Source organism: Propithecus coquereli, unplaced genomic scaffold (genome assembly GCF_000956105.1).
Source record: "Propithecus coquereli isolate 6110/MARCELLA unplaced genomic scaffold, Pcoq_1.0 Scaffold242, whole genome shotgun sequence".
NCBI classification, from domain to species: domain Eukaryota; kingdom Metazoa; phylum Chordata; class Mammalia; order Primates; family Indriidae; genus Propithecus; species Propithecus coquereli.
In genome coordinates, this window is record NW_012147975.1 from 3,816,513 (window position 1) to 3,829,483 (window position 12,971).

Sequence of the window (12,971 nt, forward strand, 5' to 3'; positions counted from 1 at the left end):
TCAATATGTAAAAGTGCAAAAGCAGGAAAGACTATATAAAGTTGCCTGTAAGATTTCTAGTTTTCATTATTTGCACTATTTATCTTTGCACTTGATTTTTTGAAAGTTAAGACTAGTCACTTTCACTTTTGTTTCTAGTCTTTTCTAATTTCTTGCAGAATTATGTTTTCAATATCCCACCCAAAGCAAAACTTATATGCAATTAAATATGCTTTATAAGGCCAAGAAAATATTTCTTAGTGTTAGCTATTTAAAACAAAAATTTGTTTTGATAAAATTTTTAATATGGGCCTTTATTTGCCAATAAAATCCTTTGTAAATGTGAGTTTTATTAGACTATTTAAATAGAGTTAAAGTTTAGGAACTATATATGTGTGTGTATTTGAAATGATGTCTTTGAGATCCAACTTCTGGCCTGAGATGGCCTGGTTTTGGAGTGTTGGTCTGTTTTCACTGAAGTCAATGAGATCTGAGTCTAGCTGGGTACATGCTTAAACAGCTGAAGTGAAGTAGGTGGCTTTAAATGGCAGCTCCCTCTTTCATGTAGTTTTCCATAATGTTCATACAGTTTCCTCCTTGTCTATGTGATACAACTGATACCGACATAATTGTATTAAATGAATATTCCATTTTGGAATTCAGGGTTGAATCACTTTTTGAGGGGGAAGGGCATCAAGGGGTAAGAGACTTTATTTTAACCAGATGTAGTCTTATGACCTCAAAGATGTGCTCTAGAAAGAAAAGAACAAAAAGTGTACCTGCGAATGTATTTTTTTGTCTTAGTGAGATTGTGCAACACAGTGTTCAGAATTGCAAAAAAAAAAAAAAATCAGCAGTTTTACCAATAGAGCAGAGAGGTGTGTTTTGGCTAAAATTGTTTTTTTGTAAGTTATTTAATTTACTTTATATTCCCTTTCTCATAGCTTTTTACGCATACTTAAAACCAAGCGAGAGGCCTCTTTTCAGATCTGGTTTATTTTTGGAATGCCTGAGTGTGTTTCTGGATAGGGGGGTGGTGGTGTTTTAATTCTTGACATGCTCTTCTCAGCATGTTTTGCTAGTCATTCTGGATCTTATGTTTGCAAATTCTGTTGAAAATTCAGTGATGTATTTGAAATGAGAAAGTCCTTTATGACATAGTGTGAATGTTAGTGGCCGATTCTATTGTGGAACCTTGTGGCTTTGTTTTTACTTTGGATAGAAAGTTTAATTTCCATTGTTCAGATTTTAGATTTATCTAGTGGAATTATGCTAGGTAGGTGTCTAAATGTGGACTAATTTTGAGAAATGAAGGTTAATAAATGTGTATTTGACTCTAGATAATCCTTAACTCAAAATCATAAGTTAAAGGCTCACATCATTAGAATTATCTACACTTTATGTTGTCAGATCTTTAAATGTGGATGTTGTTCAGCATTATATCTATGAATTTCCTTTAGGAAAAGAGAAAAATTTAGTCTTCAAACCTTTTCTTGGAGACTAAATTTACCATATATGGAAAATGAAAAATTTTAGAAAGTGGCTTTATTTTTAATGGGGTTTAACCAGCTTAATTAATTATTTTTTCTAGTTTGAAGCACTTATATCCCAAATGTGAATAAAGGGAAAATATCAGCAATTTGCCCCTCCCCTTTTGAGGCCATTTTTAGTTTTCTGCCCCCATTTCCCAATCCTGTTACAAAATGAATTACGGGTATCCCTCTAAGTCCCTGTAACCCTTTTTGGGGGTCACAAATACCTTTGATAACCTGATGAAAGTGATGAACCCTCTCCCCAGAAAAAAAAATGCATGTACACAGATAATTTTGCATACAACCTCAGGGGCATCACACATGTTCTGAAACCCAAGTTAAGGATCTCTGCTCTAAGTAAACTCCGTAGAGAAAATTTTAATGCAAATCGTTGATAAAATTAGGAACTAACTATTGGCTTCAAATATTTCAGATTGGAATCATTGTTAGATGATGGCCCCTACTAGTAAAATGTGACATTGCAACCAGCTTTGTTAGACATTAAAACATCCAGACAGAAGGAAAAAGAAGGAAAGTTCTGAGAGCTATTTATATGGAGTCAGGGCATCTCTATACGTGGGAGCCATTACTGGTTCAAGGCAGGGGTCAGGGTGCCTGACATCTTCTAGCAGGGTAGAGTTTGATAAACCACAATGCTCAGGATGCCAAGGGGTTAACCATTATCTTAACCCCTTCCTCACCAAAAGATTTTAGTTTTGTCTATTGGGAACAAGATGTCACTAGGGAAAAAAAAAAGATTTGCCTTACAACTTTGCTGGAACACATCAGTTTGGTGACATATGGGATACTAGTGTTATATTTGAGAAGGTGCATAAAACCAAAGTAAATTATTCTCTATGTAGAACATTATTTACTAGTAACATTTGTTTGGGTGTATTAGCTTTGACAATTTTTACCAGTAAATATTGGTTTTATTGAAAACTGGGAATCCAGTTTATAAATAGGATAGTTGATATATCTGTTCTTTCCCCTGTGTAAAGCATAGTTTAAAGATTTATGCACACTTTTTACTTTTCTCTCTTAATGCCATGGGGTGGGGTGGGAGGGTGGGGGAAGATCTTTGAGTCAACAACTGGCAAAATGTCTTCAAATTTAAAAATTGAAAAGCAGCACTTTAACTCTACACCATTTTATTGCATGTATTAGTTTTAATAATTTTTGGTGCATGCCTTTGGGCTTATTCAAAAGTGTACAATAGGAAAGTATATTTCCTTTCTTAGAAAGGAGATGTTTTTCTACTTTGCAACATGTGATTATAAAAATCTTCCTCTGTGGGAAGATTAACCATGTATTGAACTACTGAAAAGTATATATTTTTAGATATACAGAAGGAATCTACATGGAGCAGCATTCAGACCTATATAGAAGTCATAGCATTCTGTATAGGACCAAAAAGGAAGTAACCTTAAACACTTAAACAGACTTTGTTGGGTAGAAATACCTTTAGATCTTGCAATGACTTCCTAAAAGAAAATGCCACAGAAGTTTGCTGAAAACTTTTGTTGTTTGAATTTTCTCTGTCAGTGTATTTAGCCCAAATACAACAGCTTTGGGTTAGCACACACATAAGAATCAAAAAAACAAAGCTAACTAAATAGTTCAGTCTGGTTTGCCAATCCAGCTTGACTGAAATAAGTCAACTAATCACTTAACAACATGAAAAACTGTCCAACTCCTCTAAGGTTTTGACAAAATAACCTTGGCTGATGTGGGAAGACTCCCACTTTGATTTCTGACCTGACAGTGAAGATTCATGCTTAACATGATTTCAAACCTGACAGTGTCTGTTTAAGGAGCTATGGTACAGTTTGCTAATTCAATCCCAGATACCTGTTGATTACCTGTGAGATCTAGAGTCCAAAGTAGCCAGCAGCCGTGTATCCCTGAGTACTCTGTGCCCATCAGATATCTTAAAGTAAGCAGGGTTGGGACAGGTCACAGCCTGGATGATTGACCTCAGGTGCTGTAGACAGACCCAGATTCAAGAATTGTATCTGCTTTCTTGGGAGTTGTCACTGAACTAATGTCCCACACTGTGTTACTGTAGATGCTCTCTCTTAGAGGAGGCCCAGAGCACATATCCTAATCCCTTGTGGTACTCAGAGAGGGGGTGCTAACTCTGATGCCCTGGCCAAATTCCAGTTTAGGGATGTGGGTCTTCTTCTCATTCTAATTGGAAATGTGCATCACTTCCCATTTTTCCTGTTGATCTCGGTGCAAACTACACTAATCTGTTTCTTTGCCCTGATCCCAAGTCTCTAAGATGCTGGTGTGTATTATATGGGCCAAGTTCATGCCTCATCCTAATGCACAAGAGTTGAGGAATGGGTGAGCTTGGTGTTAAAGTGGCCTGTGGCTAGACTGTGGACTCTTGTGATGCTGTGGGGATGAAATGGGCCCTCTTTTAGGATAAGTTGGGGAATGTGCACTGGCCAGGGGCTTCCAGCCATGAGATGTGAGCTGAAACCAATTTTCCCTCTTTTCTTATAACATGTTGAAAAAATCTGTTGGGTTATCAGCAGTCAGGGAAGGCCGGAGTTCTGCTTTAATCTGGGTAACTGAGGCTGGTTTGAGCAAGACTTTGGTTAATTAACTGGGTTCTCAGATGCCACAGACTCCGTGAGAAGTCACCATTATTTTCAATGGTTGTGATAGAATTTCCCCCTAGTAGCCATTATTTTAAGATTATATTGCAGAGTTGCTTTATTTTGAGCTTTCGTGTATACACAATCCCAAACTGGAAGAAATTTTAAAAAAATGGAATCCTGCTGTGAAAGATATATATTACTCTAGATTTTTCTTACTGTAAATATTGTAAGATTGTAATACTGTCGATATTTTATTAACCAACAAATGTTAATCTATGTGAATTCAGACTTATTTTAAATGTGCTTCTTATTTACTGTGTGTGGTCCCTGTTGCTGACAGTATTAAGTTATATTCTGATGTAAGATTAACTTTATTAAAGAATGTAAACATTAATGTTTCCTTATGGGAAAACAAATAAAGTATAAAGAAGACAATTCTTTTCATTGAAATATACTGTGTATTTACACTTGCTAGACCCAGCACCACTTACAAATTTAGTACACTGTTCAGAATTTTAGTTAACACAGCTGACATGGTTGTGCTCTGTTTGAAAGTCTAAGAATAGGTATTGTTGGAATATCAACAGTTCGTATTTGTCTGCTGTGAATCATGATCTTGAAATTTCTAATCAAGTTTATAAAATTTTTATAGTAAAACATTTTAATGACAATTTAAAAATTTATCTTCTCTAAAGAATGGTCAAAAGAATATCCTTTCAGAAATAGAATTGTTCTTTAATATCTTTCCAAAATGATTTTGGTTAAATGGACCAGATGTATATTAGTTAAAATTTAGAACTAAGTTGTTGATATTCTTTGAGTTTACAAGTTAATCCTTATTGGAGATGTGCCAATATACAGTAGAATATCATTAATTTGCACTGTTTGGGGACCCCATTTAAGAATGCTGAATTTTGCCAACTAAGAAGTAAGCAAATGCAATTTAAAAAGTAAATTTGAGCATTCTGTATTAAATATGTGCAGTTATTATCACATGAAGAAGCGCAGTGTGTCGGGCTGTAATATAACCATATTTGCTGTCATGTTCTCCCATCTCAGTGCTGGGAACTCACCATGTGGAAACCAAGCAAACGTGTTGTGCATCAGCCGGCTTGAGTTTGTTCAATATCAAAGCTGAAACTAGCGAGGTCTGCTGTACTGCTTATTGAAGTATTGTGATTCTTTTAGGCATTGATTCTTACAAAATATATACTGTAACAGTATACTTTGTACAGATTTAAATTTTATTTGAAAAAATGAAATAAAGTAGGCAAAAAAATAAAGATGTTTATTTTTCATGTGACTATATAAACAGATCAGTCTTTTGTTTCAATGCTTTTTGGGGGGAAGGGGTCTGGTTGTAGTAAGGGGTCTGGCTTTTTTTTTTACTGGAAACCATTTTTAGGACTCAGTAGCAGGTATACTTGTCTATTACTTAGGATCACTAATTGGGCTGCAAGCATTAAGTATGTTCCCTCACACTAGAGAACTCTTATTTCTGTTTTATTTTAAAACAGTTTTGTTTATTTTTTAGGACTTTATGTGAATGACCTCCCTATATGGCTTCTTGCATAGGTTTTTAAAATTTTCTAATGGTGTGATGGTTAACCTAGCCATCATATTGAAGAAAAGGAAAAACTTTCCCCATAGATCATGTTCCTTTTTCATGGAAGAGTTTTTCTTTTTTGTCATTTTAAATTTGAAGTTGGTTTGGGGTAGTGGAAGGGTCACAAAAGAGCCCATAACAAAAGATGAAGAGAATCTTCTGCAGAAAATAGGGGTTGTGCTTTAAAATAAGATCCCTTTCAAAACTGCTTCTCTAGTGAGTGAAATGGCAGACAGTGAATGAAGTTAGCAATAAAAACATGGCACAGGAGCGATCCTTCAGGATAATTTCAATAGGTCCTTCTCCTAGAAGAGCAGATTATCTGACCAACGAGCACTACCCCAGTTTTGACCTCTAACTCAAAACCCAGCAGAGGCCTGAGGTGTATATTTTCCTTAGCCTTTGGAAGTGGGGTTTGAAGTTTTATTTGTGGTTTTCTCCTTTTATCTTTTTTGATGTTTTCCCTTACCTTCAGGTTGGATATGAAGAACGCTTGAAATAAGTAGTTCTCTTAAGTGTTCTGACAAAAATCACACTATGGAAAACATTTATGACAATTATTTAAATATATGTGACAACAGTTATATTCTAAAAACTGATTCATGGCCATAGGATATCTCAAGTTTGTGGTATTACAGTTCCAAGCTTCCCTGGGTAAATCCCAAGAGAGTTTATTGTGATGATTGTTTTGCTGTTCTCTTGCTAAAATGGCCCTCCTTTGTAGAAGACAGCAGGATTGAACAAGCGTCCACCTCTGACAACTACCAACTCCAATAAAAATAACGCAGAAATTTGTTTTATGAAAACTTAAAGCTGAGGGTGCCACTATTTTAGAAAGGTAGGTGCAGTGCCTAAGAAACTCCAGTTTTCCTTAAGTTCTGCAGTGCCTCTGATTTTTTTTTTTTTTTTTTTTTGGTGTGGCGTTGGGGTGGAAGACAGGTAGGTACTTCCTGAAGAAGAGACCAGATACTCCTGTCTCCTCAGGGTAGGATTAGGTAAATCCATGGATCCCTGTCCGAGAGGAGGGCTCTCAAGTATAGGAGCTTGTGGAAACTGCAGCCATTATTTGCTCCCAGTAAGTATAAAGGAGTGAAAAGCCAGAAGCCAAGACCCTTCCTAACTGTCCTGTGTCCTTAATCTTTTAAAGATTCCCAATGGGACCATGATTAAATATGCTCAATGGGTCAATTTGGAGAGCAAAAAGCTCTGAGGTGAGGTCCTACTGCAGGGCTGCTGGAGGAACATTCTAGACTTGAGATAGGGCTGAACTGCCGAGCAAAGATGGTAGGGCCTTGGGAGCCCCCCAAGAAAGGGCCCCAGCATGCCTAAACATAACTATTTGGCATTTTACTCTAGTGCTTTTTTTCCTAAGGTGATGTAATTGGCAATCTCTTCCTATCTCCACCTCCAATGGTGTGAACTTTTATTTTTTTCCTTTTTTTTTTTATTTACTCTTTTTCCACTTGTTCAGACACATTGGCAATGAACTTTTATTTAACCATGTGGTATATAATTTATTTTGGCTCTTTTGCATGGTTTTTAGAAATCTCTTTGTTCCTAGTTTCAGTAACAATTTCTTTCTGAGCAGATAGGACTTTCTGATGTGGGATACTGGGTTTTGGAAGAGGTTCTGCTCTTTCAGGACCAGAGGAAAGAGCGCTGTCTTTTTCAGCATATGACTGCTAGCTTACCTCAGGACCAGCACAGAGCTCTACCATTCTCACCTCACCACCTTACCCCACACTTCTAGAGCTTCAGGAGGAGGAGCCACTTTGTTTTCCTCCCTGAAAACAGGGATTCCACCTTAATATTGCAACTCTCCAGAGTGTTTCCAACAACATCAATCCAATTTTCCTACCAACATTGATTTTTCATTCACTTTGATTTGTTCCAATCAGACCATTTGGCACTTAGGTTGGCAGTGAGAAAATGTCGTGAAACAGACTCATTGAATATTGAAATGTTTAAAAGAGTAGGATCTCCCCACCTTATAGCCAGCATGGTTATCCAGTTAACCCCACCATCATAGGCATCCTGGCTCTTCCAGCATGCTCAGTGAACACCTTCGACCTCTGTCAGCCTCCTGTGGATACTGGCAGCAACTCCAACCTAGCTCCACTTTCTGTCTCTGGCAGTGGTACTAAGAGTAGGTCTGTACTGCCACTAACCTAAATTTTTCCAAGCTCACCACCTTTTATTTTTTAAACATTGAGTGCTTAAAATATTCAAGGCACCAAGCTAAGTGTTTTACCTAGGTTATTTTACTTCATTCTTACTACAGCTCTATGAGATAGGCACTATTATTAGCCTCATTTTGCAGATGAGGACGATGAGGCACAGAAAGATTAAGTAACATGCCCAGGATTCCACACCACGTAGGCTGATGCCAAAGCACATCCGTGGTCTCAGTCGCTCTAATGTGTTGCCTTCTCGAGGAAGTTCTGCCTCCTCATCCCTCAATGTATAGGGTTTCCCTGACTTGCCGTTGCCTCACCTCAGGATGTATTTAGCTGGATGGCAAAGCCAATGTTCCCTGTAGCAAAGGAGGATTCCTCTGCACAGCTCAAAAGCCACACTTCCTGTTCTGGGGTTGATTCATGAATGAATCCACATTTTCATTTCCCCCTCCCCTTTCATGGGGGAATGACTTACTCACAGCAGATCTGAAGGAAGTTGGCAAATGGCCCTTCCAGGCCTCTCTCCACTGCTTTTGCTTAAAGTAAGCACTGCCCTGAGTACTATTTCTGCCTCTTCCCACCCTTACCACAATGACCTGATCAAAGGGTTCTGTGAATGAGGCTCTTGAATTCTGCCCAGTTGAGTGGTCGATTTCCTTTTCCTCTTTCCCAGATTCTACCCCACAGCAGACACCCTTTCTTCCATAGAGCAGACCTCCTATCTGACTGAGCCCATGTGGGTTCAACAAAAAGGGTCAGGAAGCAGTCTCTGGGGGATGATCTGGGTCTGCCTAGATTCCCGAAACCTAACTATTCACCAACAATTGGCCCGGTAATTGGATTAGCCAGAGCCAGCCAAGAGTTTTGCTTGGGCTTTTAGGTTTCTGGAGGCATTTTCCTACACTCTCTAAAATGCTATTTCCCAGATGTTTCTTGACCTCTAAGGAGAGATCCAGAGTCTGTCGCTCTCCAAGGGCTTCTTCCAAAAATAAAATCTCAAATTCCTTGGGTCTTGGGAGTAGTTTAGAGGGCTGTGATATGTGTTGGAACTCTTGTTTGAAAAGGAAAGATCATAATTTGAACTCGAACCCCTCATGATTTTTGTATCATCTAAAGCATTAGTTCTCAAAGCGTGGCCCCTGGACCAAGAGTATTAGCATATCCTTGGAAGTTGTTAGAAATACACATTCTTGGGCCCCACTCCAAACCTACTAAAGCAGAACCTCTGGGGTTGGGACCCAGAAATCCCTGTTGTAACAAGCCCTGCAGATGATTCTGATGCACACTGAAGGTAGGACCACTGCTCTCTAAGCAAAGATTTTTAAATCTCTTTCGGAGTCTTAGGTTTGAGAATCTGGTGAAAGCTTGGGGCCCTCTCCGCTGCTTCATGGACACGCTAAGGTCCAAGTTAAGAATACCTGCTCTGGAACTTAGAGCTTGTCCATCCCTTTCTGGCTTCCACCTGCTTTCAGCACCACTACAAGAAGGGATGGCCACATACGCCCTGCTTCTCCCTTCACCTGTGTGCTGTTGGATGTCAACTGAGGGTGTGCACCCCCTGCACCAGACAGCACAGGAATAAGGGCTTGCTGCTCCCTGTGTGTGCTGCAACCGTGGCCCTCTAAACAAAAACCACATGCTCAGGCACGGGGCACCAGGCCAGGAGTCTGGGACCAAATAGAAAAGTGATTCCTTCTTCTGGAGCTGTGAGCTGTGTGTCAGTGCAGAACTGCTAAAAACTGCTGAACTTTCTGTGACGGTCCTGTCTGGGGCATGTCAACTGCAGCTAGAGCATTGTCAATGGCAAGTTTTGGTCTTCCAAGAGAAGAATTCCATGACAAGGTCCAGATTTTTATTTCCTAGCTAAAAGCATATCAGCTTGTACCTCTATAAGCTATTTCCACGTGAGCAGCCAGTAACTTAACTTGGGGCACTGCTTTCAGCGTTTCCTTCATGATTGTTCTTGGGCCATGCCTTAAACTGGTACTCAGAGCACCTTCATTGGGAAAAAGTCCCTTCTTTAAATCCAGGGCCTCCTAAGGAGGAGGCTGGCTCTGAAAAGAGTGCCTGAAGCTACGGAGCTTGGGCTGCCCTATGAATCACTGGCTCTGGCTGAGAGAACTGCTTCCTTGCTCCCAAAGGTGGCCCAGGGAAGAAAGGCTTGTTTCTGCCTCTGACTTCACACATTTGAAGCACAAGCTGGATTCCCCCACAAAACCCATTCCTCTCCCCATCTTAGTGCTTCCCGTTGCAGCAAAGGGCACCACCACTGTACAAATTGCTCAAACAGGAAACAAAGGGCTCATTCCGGATTCTAGTTTTCTTGACCCCTCATATCCAAAATACGTCCTGTATCTGGCCACATCTCATCACCTACACCACTGTCACTCTAGTTGAGTGATTCTCAAACTTTAGCCTGCATCGAAATCACCTGAAGGGCTTGTTAAAATACATACTACTGTATCCCAAGTTTTTGATTCAGTAGGTCAGGGGTAGGAGCCTGAGAATTTGCATTTCTAATAAGTTCTCAAGTGATGCTGATGCTGTTGATCCAGGAACAACACCTTGAAAACCAGTGCTCTACTGTATCATATCCAGAGTGTCCATGTGTCCCACTTTGCATGAGACCATCTGGTTATGCCTCTTGTCCCTATTTAATTATTTGTAGCACCCCTGTTCACTTGTACCGTATCTTGGTTTGGATGACAGATTACATGGGCACCCTTTTCCTCACCTGACAGCCTCCTCACTGGTCTCCCTACTCTCATGCTTGCCCTCTGCTATCCATTCTCCACGCAGCAGCCAGAGTGATCTTTTAAAAAATGCTAATTGGATGATGTAACTCCCTGCTTCCCATCACACTTAGAATAAAAGTCTAACTCTGTACTGTGATCTGGCCCTACCTAACTCTCTAGCTTTCTCTTCTTCCTCTCACGCCCTTGTTCATTTCTGTCAGCAATAGTGATTGCCTTTCTGTTTTTCAAATGCATAGAGCCCATTGCCACCCAAAGGCTGTTGGCTTTGCTCTTCCCTCTTCCTGGAATGCACTTCCCCCACATCCTCATATGGCTGGCCCTTTTTCATAATCAGGCCTCAGGATTCACGGTCTCTCTTCAAAAAGGCTTCCCCTGCCAACCCAAACAGAAGTGGCCCCTTCCAGTCACTTTCCCTTGCCACTGTATTCCCGTTTTCTTCCTAGTGCTTATCACGGTCCAAATTATCTTGCTCATATATTTTTTCTGTTGATGGTCTAACACTGAGGGCAGGATTCGCTGTAGCATCCCCAGTGCCCAGATGAGTCTGACACACAGAAGACATTCAGTAAACATCTGATGACTAAATGATTGGGCTCCAGTGTGTCCAGGCCATTTCTAGGAGTCAGCTGTACCTCTGGGACTGACTTCCTCATCTACTTTGAGTGTGGGTACTGTCATTCTGCTTTATCTCATCTCCAGTCTACAGGTGGCAAAGAACAGAGACCCTGAGTAAGAGATGATTTTCTCTGTCTGTGGCCAACCTCCTTAGCTTTCTGCAACTCCCACCTCTGTAGAGGCCTCAGCGTCTCCCCTCCCTAGCTATTTCATCTCCAGATGAGGCTCTCAGGCAAGAACAAGCAACCCTGGATTCAGCAGGCAGCTTAATGCCCACTCTGTCCCCAACTGCCTCCTAAAACACCATTGGTTGAGGCTCTAGCCATACAGCATGCCTTGAGGACTCCTTGGTTCCTGGGCATTTGATGGGCAGCATCCTTTTGGGTCTTTCTCTTGGTGAACTGGGCATTCACTCTCCCTGGAATCCGCTAATGGAGGAAAGGGAGGAGACTTGCTATTTGAAGAGTGATATGCATGCCCTATTTCTAAATGCTGAGGGTAGGAAGTGTCTAGAGATGCTTGGCCTCTTTAGAGCACCACCATCACTGGTGACAATTCACTAAATTCGAGCCTTTTTACTCTTTGTTCCTCAGCCCCCACTCACCCACCAAATCTTTAAAATGGGAGTGATGGGCCAGGTGTGGTGGTTCATGCCTATTATCCTAGCGCGGGAGGCCAAGGTGGGAGGATCACTTGAGGCCAGTTCAAGACCAGCCTGATCAATATAGTGAGACCCTATCTCTACAAAAAATTTTTTAAAAATTAGCTGGGTGTGGTGGCACACGCCTATAGTTCCAGCTACTCAGGAGGCTGAGGCAGGATCACTTGAGCCCAGGAATTTCAGGTTGCAGTGAGTTATGATGATACCACTGCACTCTAGCCCAGGTAACAGAGTGAGACCCTGTCTCAAAAAAAACAAAAACAAAACAAACAAAAAATGCAAGTAATGACAATTAATCCCCCATCAACTTTCCAGTGATGAAGTAGAAAAGAGTCTTCCTCCTTGATTCTAAGGCCCAAATTTAGGTTCCTGGATAAATTTAGGGTTATGGAGTATGGACTCAAATAGCAAAGTCACACAGAGATAGGATATAGAGTTTGGGGATTTCTAATCAACTCTCCACAAAGTAAGTCCCTTTTGAGAGCCAGGCTGCTATATGGTGGGCAGGGTTGGGGAGGGGAAGGCAAGAAGTCAGAGACCTGATTATCTCTCTGGAGGATTTCCAAGGTCTCTGTCTGACTCCTGGTCTTCTGGAAAAGAGCATGAGAGTGGAGATCAAAAATATTATGTTTGAAATCAGGCCTAGGAGTAAATCCAGACTCTTCCACTCACTAGCTCTATGGCCTTAAGCAACTCTACTTAACTTCTCTTAGTCTCAATTTCCTGATCTATAAATGGGATAACAAGAGTGCCTACCTCATTTGACTGTTGGGAAGATTAAATGAAATAATTTAAGAGCTCATAGCACAGTGCTTGGCACAGAGTAATTAATGTTCAATATTGATGTTCAATTATGATGCTGCTATCATCATCATTATTATTATTATTGGGAAAAGAGGAGACAAATGTAGAATGTATAAGGGCATAGCCTCCAGCAGCCTTTACATTCCAGGTAGAGGAATGATGAAAAAGAGCAGGTGCCTCTCTAGAATGATCAGCTAGCTTGCACTTAGCTGAAGGGACGGAGACCCATTCT

General features: G+C 40.4%; 2 protein-coding genes across 2 annotated transcripts in view; both read left to right on the forward strand.

Annotated features, from left to right (window-relative positions):
* Nucleotides 1-12,971, forward strand: part of CYSTM1 (cysteine-rich transmembrane module containing 1) — a 129,022-nt gene that overhangs the window by 15,348 nt on the left and 100,703 nt on the right. The window lies entirely within an intron of this gene.
* Nucleotides 2,589-5,426, forward strand: IGIP (IgA-inducing protein). Its single transcript, XM_012646394.1, has one exon. The coding sequence runs from the start codon at nucleotides 5,097-5,099 to the stop codon at nucleotides 5,256-5,258; it is 162 nt and encodes a 53-aa protein (XP_012501848.1). The 5' UTR covers nucleotides 2,589-5,096; the 3' UTR covers nucleotides 5,259-5,426.

Bases quoted from the DNA above. Each gene is read 5' to 3' on its own strand.
- IGIP (XM_012646394.1), top strand. From the start codon at position 5,097: ATGTGCAGTTATTATCACATGAAGAAGCGCAGTGTGTCGGGCTGTAAT.